At 36.6% G+C, this 16,886-nt stretch overlaps 1 protein-coding gene across 3 annotated transcripts in view; it reads left to right on the forward strand.

Moving 5' to 3' along the window:
- The window catches only part of FAF1 (Fas associated factor 1), a 494,313-nt gene that overhangs the window by 411,369 nt on the left and 66,058 nt on the right, over nucleotides 1-16,886 (forward strand). For all 3 annotated transcript variants that reach the window (XM_061121934.1, XM_061121932.1, XM_061121933.1), the window contains exons 16-17: nucleotides 14,285-14,365; nucleotides 15,879-15,956. In XM_061121934.1, the coding sequence (XP_060977917.1) occupies nucleotides 14,285-14,365; nucleotides 15,879-15,956 (159 nt within the window). The remainder of the gene's footprint in view (nucleotides 1-14,284; nucleotides 14,366-15,878; nucleotides 15,957-16,886) is intronic.

Below are 16,886 nucleotides of genomic sequence, written 5' to 3' on the forward strand. Positions count from 1 at the left end.
TGGGAAAATCATTTAAACTTTCTTAGTCTGTTTCCTCTTCTCTAAATGGGGATCGAAGTCCCTTCCTGGCCAGCCTAATTATTTTAAGTATCACATGTGAAAGTGGTTTGTAAACCTTGAAATATAAGACTTTAAAGGATTAAAAATCTTAGATAAAGATATAGGCAGGGGGATATTTATTAATACTTATGATGTTTTCCTTTGCAAATACTTAGTTAATGGTCACTTTGATTAACAAGGAAATGAGAGCTTTTTACAGAATGGAAATCAGTGATAAATTAGGCCTAGTGCCAAGAAATTCATTGGCCTTCTAAGTCATCCCTAATTCTGTTAACAAACTGATCATTCCTTCCAGTCTGGAATCTTAGTCCATTTCAGAGCACTGTCCCACCATGTATTCTGTTTAATCCTCACAGCCTGGGTCTCTTGGAAGTAGAGCAAACTTAAGGGTCTGTCCTGGGCCTTCATATTAAAAACCTCCCTCCTTTGCAGTGTAAAATGTGATTATATAAAGGCAGACCAAGGACCTGTAAAATAAGCAAAGTAGTTTCACCAAATAGGAAAAATATATAGAGACAGATACCTTTTTGAAATTTATTATTTCAGAAAAATCAAAGTAGTCTTAAGAAAAATTAGAATTTTGTCAGACTTCTGAACACAGTTTAATATTGCCTCTAAATTACATAGGCTGTAATTTAGACCTCTAGAGGCTGCTTCAGACCTCTAATGTTCTTTTTTTTGCCCCTGGGATCCCTGCCAGAGCCCTGGTACACAGATAGTGACTAGAGTAGGGCACAGCATTCAGCTATGGGACAGTGGGAAGATGCTTCAGAGACCTGAGGCTCGTGTCTGTATAACCATTTATGAACGTTCCCCTGTTTATCCTCTTCTACCTTTGCCAGTTTACCTGTTGAAAAATGATGCTATTAATGAGGGATGATTTGCCCCAGATTCTCTATAGGAAGTCCTTGGGAAAAATTCAGAGAAATACAACTGTTTGGCCTAAAGTTACACATTAGTTATTACAAGGAAGAGGACTAATATTATTAGGGTGATGATGATAGTGATGATTATCAGGGTAACATTTATCAAATGCCCACTATGCTAGGTGATAGGTATTCATCATTTAACTACCTCCTTCCAGCAATCCAACAAGGAGGTATTTTTCCCATTTTAGAGAGAAAATTGATAAGTGTTGAAAGAGGTCAAGGAACTTGCCCAAGGACACAGAAATTAAGTGACCAACCTAAAATTCAAACCAAACTAAAATATCTGTGTTTGAAGCTGAATTTTTCCCTGTACTGCTCTGCCATCGAGCTGAAACAAGGACTAGAATCCAAGTTGGCTGGAAGGTGAATGTCCTGGCCATAGTACACTGAGAAGCCAATGCTACCCAGTCACTACTTCTTTTGAATGCTAACTTAACACATCTTTTCAGGTAGTGCCGTCATCGTTTATACTTAACATGCAGAAAAATTAAAATATTCTTCTTCCATTTTACACGTAGAGAGCTTTGTCACTGTTTAGTTCTTGGCTCTGTAATTTGATATGTGGTGGGGTGCAGCGGCTAGGCAAAATTCAGATAACAGAAAATGGACCATTTTAAAGCATACAGTTCACTGGCATTTTGTACATTCAGTGTTGTGCACCTATTACATCTATCTGTGAATGCGCTAAGTTGCTTCAGTCATGTCTGACTCTGTGTGACCCTGTGGGCTGTAACCTGCCGGGCTCTTCTGTCCATAGGATTTTCCAGACAAAAATACTGGTGTGGGTTGCCATTTCCTTCTCCAAGGAATCTTCCCAACCCAGGGATCAAACCCGCATTGCTTATGTCTTCTGCATTGGCAGAGGGGTTCTTGACCTCTAGCGCCACCTGGGAAGCCGTTACCTCTATCTAGTTACCCCAAACCTATTAAGCAGTCTTGGCTCCCTGCCAGCCTCTGGCAGCCACCATGCTACTTTCTGTTTCTGGACTTGCCTATTCTTGATATTTAACACAAATACAGTCATACAACAGGTGACTTTTGTGTCTGGCTTCTTTCACTTAGGTTCCTCCACATTGTAGCATGTGTCAGTACTTCATTTCTTTTATGGCTGAATAATATTCCATTGTATGGCTACATCACAATTTGTTTACCTGTTCATCTGTTAATGGACATTTGGACTATTTCCATCTTTTAGCTGTTGTGAGTAATAATGGAATGAAAATTCATGTACAAGTGTCTACTTGAGTCCCTGTTTTCAGTTCTTTTGGATATATACCTAGAAATAGATCACTGGGTCATGTGGTAATTCTGTTTAACTTTTTGAAGAACCACCAGTTTTCACAGTGTCTGTTCCATTTACATTCCAACCTGCAATGTGCAAGGATTCTCCACATCCTCATCAACACTTGTTGTTGTCTCTCTCTTTTTTTTAAAATAATAGCCATCGTAGTGGATATAAGGTGGTATTTCCTTGTGGTTTTATTTGCATTCCCCTGATGACTAATTATGTTGAGCATCTTTTCATGTGTTTGTTGTCCATTTGTTCATCTTCTCTGGAGAAATGTCTAATTCTGATACTTTAAAATATGGGATAGTATTTAAATATCTTGGTTTATAAACAAGATTATCAGGATATCCTGTGGTCTGAGAAATTTTCAAAAATAAGATCTTAAATATAAGAACTCCAATTCTGTCCTGATTAAACCATAAGTTGGAGATTTAAAAAAAGAGAGAGAGAGACAGAGGCTTTTTACTTCTCAAATACCAAAGAAGAAACTGAGGCAGTCTTACATCTTTTTGGTACCTAATGAATTAGCCCCTTAAGAATAATTTAAATGTTAAAATCTCTGCTTCTTCTGGTCTCACACCATCCAAGTATTTATAGAAAATAATCAATTTAGCTTTAGAGGCAGGTTTTGAAAACTTGGCATGTCCTAAAATAATCTAGCACCCTACAAGAGGATGCTGTAATTTTCCTCAGGAGAGCTATTTGCATTTTCCCATCCTGCCTATATTATTATTTCTCTCAATGCTTCTAGCCATAGCCTCAGAACCCCTGTTAGGATAATGGTAGCAAGAAAGAACATTACTTAGTTGTGTCTGACCCTTTATGACACCGTGGACTATAGCCTGCTAGGCTCCTCTGTCCATGGAATTCTCCAGGCCAGAATACTAGAGTGGATAGCTGTTCCCTTCTCCAGGGAATTTTCCCAACCCAGGGATCGAACCCAGGTCTCCCACATTGCAGGCGGATTCATTACCATCTGAACCACCAGGGAAGCCCTATGGTAGCAAGAGGAAAGTAAAATAAGAGCATTTAGCTTGCAAAGGCTTTTGCCACTTTTGAGGTCCATGACAGTTCCTGGAGCAGATACATTAGGTCTCTTTCTCTTTTTATCTGTATAGTTATCTCTTTTCTTTCCTCCTTCCCTTAATATATCTGAGGATTCAAGAAAATAATAATTAGAAGAATGTCTGGCATATACTAAGCATTCATTGGATGTTTACTTTTACTGTCTATCAAATGCCAACTTGGTAGTGTTCACGTATTAATAGGATGGTATTCCTGTCCTCTAAATGCTTGGTCTACTGAGTGAGAGGCATGTGTAAATATATAATTATAATAATACAGTGTGAATAGAACACAGAAGTGAAGCCATTCAACCCAGGGTGAGGTACCTGTGAACGCCTGGAGACTTACATTGGGCCAGAAAGGTAAGGGTGATTTTGCCAAAGGAGGGGTTATGAAGAATATTCCAGACTAAGGATAAAGGATATGCAAAGGCAGCAGCTGCTGCTGCTAAGTCGCTTCAGTCGTGTCCAACTCTGTGCGACCCCATAGACAGCAGTCCACCAGGCTCTGCCGTCCCTGGGATTCTCCAGGCAAGAACACTGGAGTGGGTTGCCATTTCCTTCTCCAGTGCATGAAAGTCAAAAGTGAAAGTGAAGTCGCTCAGTCGTGTCCGACTCTTCACAACCCCATGGACTACAGCCTACCAGGCTCCTCTGCCCGTGGGATTTTGCAGGCAAGAGTACTGGAGTGGGGTGCCATTGCCTTCTCCATGCAAAGGCACAGAAGAATGCAAAGCCCAGTCTGTTCAGGGAGCAGTGAGAGGGCTAGAACATAGGGTATGAGGAGGGGCAAAGTGGGTAACGAAGCTGATAAGGTAATTGAGGGCTCCTGTGCTAGGAAGTTTAGACTATCCTGACGGTGTGGGAAAGTCATTGAAGGTTAGGAAAAAGGAGTATTATACTGTGATTTATATGTTAGAAAGGTAAGTCTTTGACATTGTGCTTTCAACAATAAAAATTTTGTAATAGCCATATATAACTACAAAATCTCCATAGAAATAACTTCCCAAAATCATTTGTCCCTTTCTTTTAGATGAAATTTAAAACACTTTTTAAAAGTAGGACTGGTTTAACAACTACTAGTTTAGTTTACCATCTTTCTCTTTCCTACAATACTTGGCCCAGTGTATTACTCATACTCTGTGTTCAGCAAAGTCATTGCCTGAAACTAAGCCAAGATACCAAGTGGTACAGAACAAAAAGCTCTATACCTAAGCCTCTAAGACAGATGATTTGCCCCCTAAATACTGGAGTTAGAAATCATTCCTCTACTTTTCCTAGATACCTGAAAACCTGTCCAAGTATGTAATTCTCTTTCATTCTTATGTTTAATACAGTTATTTTTATCTGTGATCCACCTTCAAGACCTTTTATTATTTAGTCCTTGTAATAGGCTGCTGTGAGACCTTTGACTTTAAACCTTTCATACTGATGTCAGAGCTAGTTTATGGCTTCTGATTTTTTGTGTGTGATAAACAAATTAGTTATTCTTTCCATCTGACCTTTTCCTTAAGCCTTCCCTAGACTTATGGATTTAAAATTTCATTAGGGTTTTATTCTCAGCTTTCTAAAAATTAAAAAGACTGAAACCAACATTTATAATGATTTTAAAGGATTGGCACACATTTTCTGCAAAGGGTCGAATAGTAAATATATTCAACTTTGGGAGCTGTATACTCTTTGTCACAACTACTCAACTGTGCCTCTGCAGCACAGAAGTAGCCATAGACATTTCATGAGCAAATAGGCATGGCTATGTTTCACTAAAAATTTTATTTACAAAAACAAGCCACAGACCAGCTTTGGCCCAAAGACCACAGTTTGCTGACCTGTGATTGAAAGTAACCTTCCTCCTCCTTCTTATCTGTCTGCCTTCAGGAAGGAATGGCCATAGACTATAGTGTTTAGATTTTTTTCAAAGACTGTTACATCATCTCTGTTTTACATGTGCATGCACACACATGCACCAAAAAAAAAATCTCCAGAACATTTAGCTGGATTTTCCATGTAACAGGGCTGCCATACTGGAAAGGAAATATGTTTGTCTCTCTCTCTACCTTTCTCAAGAGTTTATGTTCTCAGTAGACAGGTAGGAGAAATCTATGTGTCCATTTGGGAACCTATTATAGGACTCTGTTCAGAAGCATAGGTCTTGTCTCCCAGACTTATTGACTGCTGAAGAATTAGGTCCTGGTCCTAGTGTTTAACCATTCTTCTGCACTAGTATAGATAAACTTTCTTCATTTATGGTTTTTCTGAAGGCAGAAGTAACATCGCAACCACTTGTCACTTAAGCAATATATGTTACTTTTAAATAAAGCTTCTTAAGCAGTGCTTTCTAAATTTAAATATGCATAGTAATTACCTGAATCGTATGGTAGGTATATGTTTCATTTTTTAAGAAAGTGCCAAAGTGGTTATACCATTTTACTTTTCTACCAGCACTGTGTAAGAGTTCCAGTGGCTCCAGTTTGTATGTCAACACTTGGTATAACTAGTCTCTTTTAATTCTAGATGTTCTAGTACCTTTTTGGTGGTGCCTCATTGTAGTTTTGATTTGCATTTTCCCAGTGACTAATGAGATCAAGCTGCCCATATCTTTTTTAATAAAATGTTTGCAAATCTTTTGCCTATTTTTAAAATTGTGTTCTTTATTTTATATTTAATGAGTATTTCATATGCTCTAGATATAAGTCCTTTATTTGATATGTAATTTTCAAAGATTTTTCTTCCAACTTGTGGCTTAATTTTCATTATCATTTTCAACTGTCTTTAGTATGGCAGAAGATTTTAGTTTTGATGAAATTCAACTTAGAATTTTTTCTTTTATTCTGTTTTTGCATCATATCTAAGAAATATTGACTAACCAAGGTCACTATTTTCTCCTATGCTTCTTCTAAAAGCATTATACATTTAGATAGTGTGCTTAGGTCTGTGATCCATCTGAGTTAAAGTTCATATTTAGTATAAAGTAGGGACTGAAGGGTTTTTTGTTTTTCTGGGAGGTAAAAGGATATATAGGTATTCAGTACTTCTGGCACTATTTGCTAAATTACCTTTGCTTGTGTAGGTATATATCTAGACTCCATTCTATTTTATTATTTTATTATTCTTTTGTCTGTCTTATACTAATACCACACGCAATTACTTTAACTTTATAATGAATCTTGAGATCAAGTAGTGTAAGTCCTCTAAGTGTTCCTCTTTTCATTGTTGTTTTGGCTGTTCTGAGTCCTGTGCATTTCCATATGAGTTTATAATCAGTTTGTGAATTTCTTTAAAAAAAAAAATATTGCTGGTATTTTTATTAGTGTTGCATTGAATCTAGTTTACAGAAAATTGACATAGAAAATATTAACTATTTTAATCCATAAAAAGGTTATATGTCTCCATCTATTTAGGTTGTCTTTAATTTTTCTCAGCAATGTTTTAGTTTTTCAGTGTACATCTTTTTTTCAAAGTTATTCCTAAGTATTTCATATATTTTATGCTATTATAAATGGCATTTAAAAAATTGTAAGTTCTGATTATTTGTTGTTAGTATATAGAAGTACAGTTGCTTATTGTATGTCAATTTTATATCCTGCATTGTTACCAAAGTCACTTATTAGTTTTAATAGTTTTTTGGTAGAAACCACAATATTTTCCAGATCCATAATCATTTTATCTGTAAGAGTTTTTCTTCTTCCTTTCCATTCTTGATGTCTTTTATTTCTTTTTCTTGCCTTCCTTTTGAAAATCGGTCATTGTGTTCAACATTCAGTCATCTCAATGGATGCAGAAAAAGCATTAGACAAAAGTTAATCCATTCCTGATAGAAACTTTCAGTAAATAGGAATAGATTAGAGCATGATAAAGGGCATCTATTAAAAAACCTATCAGCTAATGTTTTGCTTATTGGTGAAAGACTGAATATTTTCCTGTTAAAATTAGGAAAGAGGCAGAGATGCTTGTTCCTATCCCTTCTATTCACCACCACCAAACTGGAGATTCTAACCGGTCTAATGAATGATTTCACCCTTTCCCCCCTCCCCTCTAATATTTTTTTTCTCTGAATCTGCCTATTCTGAGTACCTCATGTAAGTGGAAACAAAATATTTGTCTTTTTGTGTCTGGCTTCTTAGTATAATGTCTTTTAAAGCTTATCTTTATTATAGTATGTATTAGAACTTTGTTCCTTTCTATGGCTGAATAATATTCCATTGTATATATACCACATTTTGTTTATCCATTTGTCCACTGATGAGTATTTGGATTCTTTCCACCTTGTGGCTATTGTGAATAATGCTACTATGAATATGTATTTATTGACCATTTATATGTCTTCTTTAGAGAAACGTCTATTCAAATCCTTTGCCGATTTTTTGATTGGATTGTTTGCTCTTTTTGTTGTTATTGAGTTATAGGAGTTCTGTATGTTAAACTCTTACTAAGTATATGGTTTGCAAATATTTTCTTCCTTTCTGTGGATTGTCTTTTCACTCTCTTTATAATGTCCTTTGATACACAAAAGATTTTAATTTTGATGAAATCTGACATATCTATTTTTACTTTTTAATGCCTGAGCTTTGTGTCATACTAAAGGAATCATTGCCTAATCCAAAGTAATTAAGATTTTTACCTTTATTTTCTAAGAGTTTTATAGTTTTAACTTCTTAATTTTAGATATTTTATTCATTTTTAGTTGCTGTTTTTGTATGTGGTGTAAAGTGATGATCCAATCTCATTCTTTCCATATGGAAATCCAGTTTCCCCAGAACCATTTGTTGAAAAAACTCACCTGTCTCCATTGAATGGTTTTGGCATCCCTATATGAGAGTTTATTCCTAGGCTCTCTGTTCTATTGCATTGGTTTAGACCAGAAGGTTTTGGTTACTTTAACTTTGTAGTAAGTTTTGAAAATGTGAGTTGTCAAAATTGTTCTCCTTTTTCTGTTCTTTCTTTCTTTCTTTCTTTTTTTTTTTTACTATTTAGAGCCTCTGAGTTTTCTTGTGAATTTAGAATGGATTTTTTATTTCTGTAACGACTGCTGTTGAGATACACTCGATTGTTCCTTATAGAGATTTAAATAGTAAGGGGAAAATGTCTATTAAGTTATGCATGAAATGCTCATTTTCAGTTCTCCTCATTCCTTTGGGTAGATCCAGATTTCTGACTGGGCTTATTTTCCTTCTCCTTAAAGGACTTCCTTTAACTTTTATTGTAGTACATATAATAGTAGTTAATTCAGCTTCTGTATATATTTGAAAAAGTCTTTATTTCATCTTCAATTTTTCAGATACTTTTACTGGGTATAGAATTCTAAGTTAACAAGTTTTGTTCTTTTCTTTCAGTGCTTTAAAGATATTGCTTCACTGTCTTCTCATTTGTGCTGTTTTGTATAAAAAGTCTGATCTCATCTTTATTTTTTTCCCTATACATATTATATTTTTTCTTTGATAGATTTTAAGAATTTTTGTTTTAATATTAATTTTATGCAATTTGGTTATCATGTGCCTTTGTGTAGCTTTCTTCATTTTTATTTTGTCTCATGTTCATTTATATTCTTGGATCTGTGGCTTTATAGTTATCAAATTCAAAAAAATTTTGGCCATTATTTCTTAAAATAATTTTTCTTTCCCTATTCCCTGCACCTGTTTCCACCCTCCAATTACACTTATGTTAGATTACCAAAAGTTATCCCATAGATAACTTTTCCAACTTGCTACCTTGCTTGAGTGCAAGATAAAATCTTATGGTTCCAACTGGGCCTCTAGATTACCAAGATGGATAATCTACCTGTCAGGTTCCATATTACCTCACTGTTTCCAGTGCTGATATATAATTTCCTCTTTATTTCTGGTACTTAGGAATTCTCCTTTGTCTTTTCTTTATCACATGCTAAGTAATATTTTTTAACATTTTTGCTATATTTTATCAACTATTTCTAAGTATTTATATTGAAAGAATTTCACATTATCTTGGTCCATATCTCCTTAGGGACAGACCAGCATCATTTCCTTGTTTTCAAAGGCCTTCTTATTAAGGTACATTTTAACCTGGGCTTTCAGAGGAACAAATAAATACCATATGTATATATGTATGTGGGTATTTGTGTATACACTTGGTTATTATTTGAAACTAGCCTAATCACTATAGCTTGCTTCAATTTGGTAATGTGAAATTTCGCATTAGTCCTTGAGAATTAACTGATGATTGCTAACTTTAAACAAGGAAGAGTAACAAGTTGCACTTAAATTCCATGTCTGGTTCATTTCCTCATTTAAGAACCATTTGATAGCTCATAAAATGTGTTCATTATTTTTGATGAGTTGTAGAGACATCTAATTCAGTGGTCACTGTTTCAGAGATATAAAACTCTGCTGAGCAACTCAGAGAGCCACAATGGGAAAAAGGCATAGGCTTTCAGAAGGAGAAGACCAGGTTTGAATTTGAATTCTAGCACTTCTTTGCAAGTAATTGTACTACTCAGAAAAAAAATGCTTATGTAAAAAAAAAATCACTAGTCTAAAGAATACTTAGAAGTTCAAGAACTTCAGATGTAAAACTGGTGAGCACTGATAATTCCACTCATTCATCTACCAAATATGTATCAAATGCTTGCTATGTATAAGATAGTAGCCTAGATGCTATAGAATATATGGAGTCCTTTCCCTTAGGGAGTTTATAGCTCAAGTAGGGAGTAGTGAGACAGATATACAGATGAGTGTGCCACGAAGCAGCATGAGAGCAGTGACAAGTATGCTACAGGTGAAAGGCTCCAGTAGAGGTTATTGCTTAGTTCTGAGCAATCCAGCTTCTCATTTTCCTATAACAGGAAGTATTTTTATATTAAGTAGCCCAAGTCATAGATCAGGCAGCACCTGAAACCTGTTCCTAAACCGGATCTTCCAGCTGTTCTACCTCCACCTAATCAACAGTGTATTTCTAATCACTTTGTCTGATGCATCCCCTGAGATGTAGCAAGAGGAACCTCTGCAAGGACAGTATTTGTAGGACACAGAAGTTCCAAGAAGCACAGTTTATGAAAACAAATGTATACATGAACTGTTAACCACAGTACCTGAAATTATCCTAAAAGTTTGATCGTAATATGGGCTTCCCAGGTGGTTCAGTGGTAAAGAATCTCCTTGCCAGTGCAAAAGATGCGGGTTCAATCTCTGATCCGGGAAGATTCCCTGGAGAAGGAAATGGCAACCCACTCTAGTATTCTTGCCTGAAAAAACCCTGTGGAGAGAGGAGCCTGGCAGGCTATAGTCCATGGGGTTGCAAAGAGTTGGACACAGCTTAGCAACTGAACAACAGCAGCAACATAGGATAATAGGGGGAAAGGCCAAGCAACATTCTCTATATCCCCAAATTGTAAATGACTGTGAGTAGGACAGTTGGAGAGGCAAGTATAAAATCTACAAGACAGAAAAAAAATGGATGATAGTCATTCACAAGCAACTACCAAACATGCAAGAAGCTATGACCATGATGGAATTTAGGAAAATTGACCCTGAGCCACATGCCTGAGCCAGTCCTTCTGTCTCCCTGTCTGATACTCAGGGACATTGTGAGTAAGGAAAGGAACATTGAATTACCAGAGGAGAAGAGAGGAAAATATTGCTGATCTGGATTCAAATCTAAGTTCTGCCACTAATTTAATGGTCTTGTGTAAATTATTTACCCTTATGTGATTTCAGTTTCTTTATCTGTATACTGGTCTCATATTTCTAAAAATATATGAAAAGCTGTTGGGATTTTGAGGGGTAGAGCCAATGGAACAAGAAGTTTTCCAGGTGGTAAGAGTGACGTTATTTAAGAAACCAAAGGAAAATAATGCAAAACTTGAACACTGCACTTGTCACAGTAAATCAGTAGATGCCTAAAATAGTGATGAAGGTGGTCCATGTATAATTATCTGTCTTCCTCTATTAAACTGTGTCCTGCTTCTGTATTCTGTATTCCTGCTTTACACTGCTAGTATGATGCCTAAAGTAAAATTGGTGCTTAGTAAATATTTGTAAGAAAGAAAGAAGGGCAGAGAAATAGAAGGGAGAAGAGGGGAGGGGGAAGGAAGAAAGTTAGCTGGCTTAGGAAGTCCTGTCACAACAGGTGCCACATTTTATGCCACGAATCCCTGTATTTAATGGCCTTTCATATGTGCAACAGTCTGTTTTAAAACAGAGCTGTTCACCTAGAATACTTCTATTATAGACTGTATTTGTGCTCAGAGAGCTTTTAGAAGATCCCTTTATGGTGTATACATAGTGTCGTAACAGGTCATTTCTGCCCAGCTAGTCAATTTCATTGACTCAGATGGAGCTGCTTTGTGAATGAGCTGTATCATTTTCCTCCCTAATTTTTATGGTAGACAATAAATGTTTTATGCCTGGAAAGGCAGTTCATTTATGCAACAGATGCTTGTTAAATGCCTCCCAAAAGTTAGGCATTGTGCAAAACACTTGTAATATAAAGGTATGTAATATGGACAAGGTCCCTGCCTTTATGGTGCTTACAGTTGTCATGGGGGACTCTCACATTAAATAAACAATCATATGACAGTACAATTGTGATAAATGTTTTTAAAGGGAAAATACAGGATGTTACTAGTTAGTTTAGAGAGATCTAAACTAATTTGCGGATGGGATCAAAAAGTATGTTACAGTTAAAATTTTAATCATCTTAAATATTTCTCTATTTGAAATATTAAAAGAACTCCCATAGGTTGTTGATAATATTAGGGATATCTAAATTTGGAAAGATGGACTTGTTCAGAAAGGCACAGAATCTTTAAAAATTCGATTCTTCAACTTAATAAATGACTGAAAAGGGAGACACTGTTTACCCAGGAATACACAGCTTGCTAATAGCATGGCTGGAACTTGAACACAGGTCTACTAATCTCATTACCTTTCTCGGTAAAAAGATAAGATATTATACGTCAAGTATAGACCAGCCATGGCCAAAAGAGCTATTAAGTGTCCACAGCTATACAAGTGTCCACTTGTATACTGGGGGAGGGAGGTGCTTACAGAGTAATGAATTAGGCAAATGTAAATATAAGCAGAAATATACAAAATAAGTCCTATCAGGCTGGTTGTACCTGGTCATAGTAAAACTGTAGTATGTAGACCAAAGTGGAAAATACCCATTGGAATCAATGAAGATATATTTAAAGGAACATGCTTCTATTTCTTTAAAATGAAAATACTAATAGCTAAGTACTAAGTCTCCAAGTAGAAGTTTTTAAAACCTAGTTTTATTCATGGGTAATATTACATGGCTTGTAAATTATCCTGACTACTTTGCAGTCTAAGTGATCTCTCAGGTTAAACATTGTTCCTGATATTTTATTGTAACATTAAATTTCCCTGGCATACTTCTTCATCATAGATAGTATTGCAATTAACTTCAGGACAGCAACATCTTATTCTTTATAATTTTTTATTTGAAAGACTAGGAATCAATTAAATGTTACTATTCATACCAGAGATTGTAGAGTTAATGGGATCATTGAGACCAAAAGGCGTATAAGACTTCAGGGAGAAGGCCAACCTTGAGTAGATATCAGAGGGTGCACCTAAGACAGTGCTGAGCATATAGTCAGCCTGAGTAAACATATATTGAATTGAGGAGACAAAAAGAAGAATTAAGTTAAACCGTATGAAATGTCCATTTTTATGGGTCAAAAGCCAGCAAATATTGATGACTTTATATGATTCAACCTATCCTGCAAAATAGCCATAAAAGGAAGCTATATTCTAATGTCAACCAACGTGGGTATTTATTAAATTTAAGTACATGTATTGATATATATGTCCCTGGTGGCTCAGTCGGTGAAGAATCTACCTGTGCAATGCGGGAGACCTGGGTTTGACCTGGGTTGGGAAGATCCCCTGGAGGAGGGCATGGCAACCCACTCCAGTATTCTTGCCTGGAGAATCCCCAAGGACAGGGGAGCCTGGTGGACTGCAGTCCATGGGGTCGCAAAGAGCTAGGCACGACTGAGCGACTAAGCGCAGCACAGCACATTGATATATTGGCTATACTCCAGAATTGAACAAATAAATTCTGGTAGTTGAATTAACTTAATTTCATATAACATCACAGTTTAAATGTAGGCAGACGGCATAATAACTTCTGACATTAAAAATATTCTAAAAGATCTTCAACTCAAATAACTTCTACATTATGTACACTTCATGAGTGTGAATGTTATGGGGAAATACTTTCCCTGATGGCTCAGATGGTAAAGAATCCACCTGCAATGCAGAAGAGCTGGGTTCGATCCCTGGGTCAGGAATATCCCTGGAGGAGGGCATGACAACCCACTCCAGTATTCTTGCCTGGAGAATTCCATGGACAGAGGAGCCTGGGAGGCTGCAGTTCAGGGGATCACAGAGTCAGACATGACTGAGCGACTGAGCACAGCACAGCGCGACCAAGCTTTAGCAGTGAGATTTCAGCCTCTTTCTGTGCTGACCAGGGGATTGCTTCCTAGTCTTTTTCTGTCTCCCAGCCCTTAGGCCCAGTTCTGACAAGTTTATCTTAGAAAAATGAGGAGAAAAAGAGAAAGGAACGAATCACTGAAAATGAACTAAATGTCAGGTACTTTTCTAGATATTAGTAGTTCATAGAATATGGTATTGAATTCTCACAACAACCCTATGAGACAAGTGTTATTTCATTTTTATAGTTGAGAAAACTGAGACCTAGAGAACTTAAATAACTTACCCAAGGTCACACAATTTGTAAGTGCTGGCACTCGGCTTCAAACTTTTTATTTTCACTGTATACTGTGCTATGCACCTTATTACTTGTTTATGCTGTACACTTTATAAGTCCCTTGTTAATTATAATAAATTTATACAGGGATAAGACAAGGGATTATTGTTTTTTTCTTTAAAAAACAGTAATGTGGTAAAATGCATTGAATATTTTCCTTTCTTAATAAGGATGAACGAGAAGCCAGAGAAAATGTGAAGAGAGAACAAGATGAGGCCTATCGCCTTTCACTTGAGGCTGACAGAGCAAAGGTAGGTTTGGTCAAGGGACTTCTGGGATAAAGACATCAATCCTAAATAGTCTTTGGTTATTTAAGTTCCAGTCCTTTAATCGTCTTGATCCATGAAAGGTGGCTTCGCCTTGGAGAAAGCTGGATTCAGTTAACAGAAAGAATATAATTCTGCCTCTGGTTCTTAAAGCATGGTTCATTTTGACAAGATACAGCTTTTTCAAGAATCATGAGAAATGAAGACACAAATGGGCCTAGTATGTACTTCATTTGTTCTTTAATCAGCCTATGGTAAAATTTAGCAATGTTTTAAAAACTCTTCAGGTGATTTTAATGTGCAGTCAGGGTTAAGAACCACTGGCTTATTTAGTGCTTTTGAGCATACACTTCCACAAGAGGAAAATGAATAAACCATAGTTTCTTACCCTCAAAAGAAGGGTCATTGTGGTGGAGAGTAAATTAACTCAAGAGCACAGATAGCTGAAACACTTGGGCAAGGATCCTAAATGTCAAAAGGGAAGCCCTGAGTTCTGTCAGAGTTCAATGAACAGAATTTCCAGTGGAAAACTTTTATGGACAGCCAAGAAGTGGGAATGTACTTGGAAGGGTTTCGTAGAAAAGGCTGTTTATTCCAACCGGACAGAGAAAGAGATAAGAGAGGAAGTAATATATGCTAGCAGGAAGGGCAGAAAGCAGGGGTTCATGACAGAGGCTGGTTTGATATTTGGGTACAGGAGAGGTTGGTGACTGCAGCTATGAAATTAAAAGACACTTGCTCCTTAGAAGAAAAGCTGTGACAAACCTAGACAGCATATTAAAAAACAGAGACATTACTCTGCCAACAAAGGTCCGTCTAGTCAAAGCTATGGTTTTTCCAGTAGTCATGTCTGGATGTAAAAGTTGGACCATAAGGAAAGCTGAGTGCCGTAGAACTGATACTTTTGAACTGTGGTGTTGGAGACTATTGAGAGTCCTTTGAACTGCAAGGCGATCAAACCAGTCAATCCTAAAGGAAATCAGTCCTAAATATTCATTGGAAGGACTAATGCTGAAGGTCCAATACTTTGGCCACCTGATGCAAAGAACTGACTCATTTGAAAAGATCCTGATGCTGGGAAAGATTGAAGGGAGGAAGAGATGATTGGATGGCATCACCGATTTGATGGACATGAGTTTGAGCAAGCTCCAGGACTTGGTGATGGACAGGGAAGCCTGGCATGCTGCAGTCTGTGGGGAGGCAAAGAGTCGGACATGACTGATTGAACTGAACTGAGGTAGCAGAAAGGATGACCAGAGAAAGGCTCTAAAGGATCTTGAATGCTGCACTACCCAGGGCACCTAAATATAGGTTTAGTAGGAACCTAAACATGAACAGAGACCTATGCTTTGTTGTTGCTTTAATTTCCATTTTGTTCCAGAGAGAAACATTTTCATTACTACAGTGTACCTCTGGGCCATGCTGAGAATGGATTTTTTCTTTTTTTAAGTAGATCAGTGTTTATTGAGTGTTGAATTTCATTCTCTTTTATCAACAGAGGGAAGCTCATGAGAGAGAGATGGCAGAACAATTTCGTTTGGAACAGATTCGAAAAGAACAAGAAGAAGAACGTGAGGTAAGACATAATATTTAGAAAAGTTATTAAAATGCTGCGTCTATTTCCATTGCATTTGATACTAAGGATGTTAATATTTCTTATAACTTAATTCTTTCCACTTTTCCCAGACTCATTTTAGTATGGAAAACTAACCTTTTTTTAAGAAAAATCATTTCTGATCTGTTATGTTATTGAACTCTTAGAAAACTTACCTTGTACTAGATTCATGGTTTTCTATTCTTCTCAATTCCTCTCCGTTTCTTGCCTGACAGATACTCCCATCCTTCCTAAATATTGTCTCACCCCACAAAGACTGTATTTTCTCCCCTTTTCCCAGGCTTCACTATAATCACCCAAAGAAACAGAGTTATTCCTGCAACATCTTGCACTGGGCCCCTAATTATGAGAAGTCCATTTAGCTTGGCTGATTTTTTTTTTCCCCTTTGAGTTCATGTCATGTCTGTGATAACATAGAGAATTTTTCATTCACTCATTTTGCAAATATTTTTTGGCTACTTAGTATGTGTCTGAAATCTTTGGAAACAGGGATAAAGATATGGGTCCTCCCCTCCAGGAATTCATAGTCTTATAAAATTATATAATATTTGTAAAAGTTATTCTAGCGATTTACCTGAAGTGCAATGGGGAAAAAAAGGAAGTGGTATCAAATGACTTCCTTGGATGGCTCACAGAAAAGGACTTTTAGAACTTTTTGCTAGACATGAAGTCAATGGCCAAATTCATTTATAAAAAGAGGAAGCAAATGATGGAAAAGCCTGGAGGGCCCTAACTTGGGCTGAGGAAAACTCCATTAGTCTTCATTCTTTGTCAGAGGATGCTGCCTCATGACTTATTCAGCAGATTTTTAAAAATTGATATATAGTTGATTTTAAAACATAGTCTTAGTTTCAGGTATACAGAGAAATGATTCAGATACACATACACACA

The sequence above is a fragment of the Dama dama genome, chromosome 20 (assembly GCF_033118175.1).
Source record: "Dama dama isolate Ldn47 chromosome 20, ASM3311817v1, whole genome shotgun sequence".
Classification (NCBI taxonomy): Eukaryota; Metazoa; Chordata; class Mammalia; order Artiodactyla; family Cervidae; genus Dama; species Dama dama.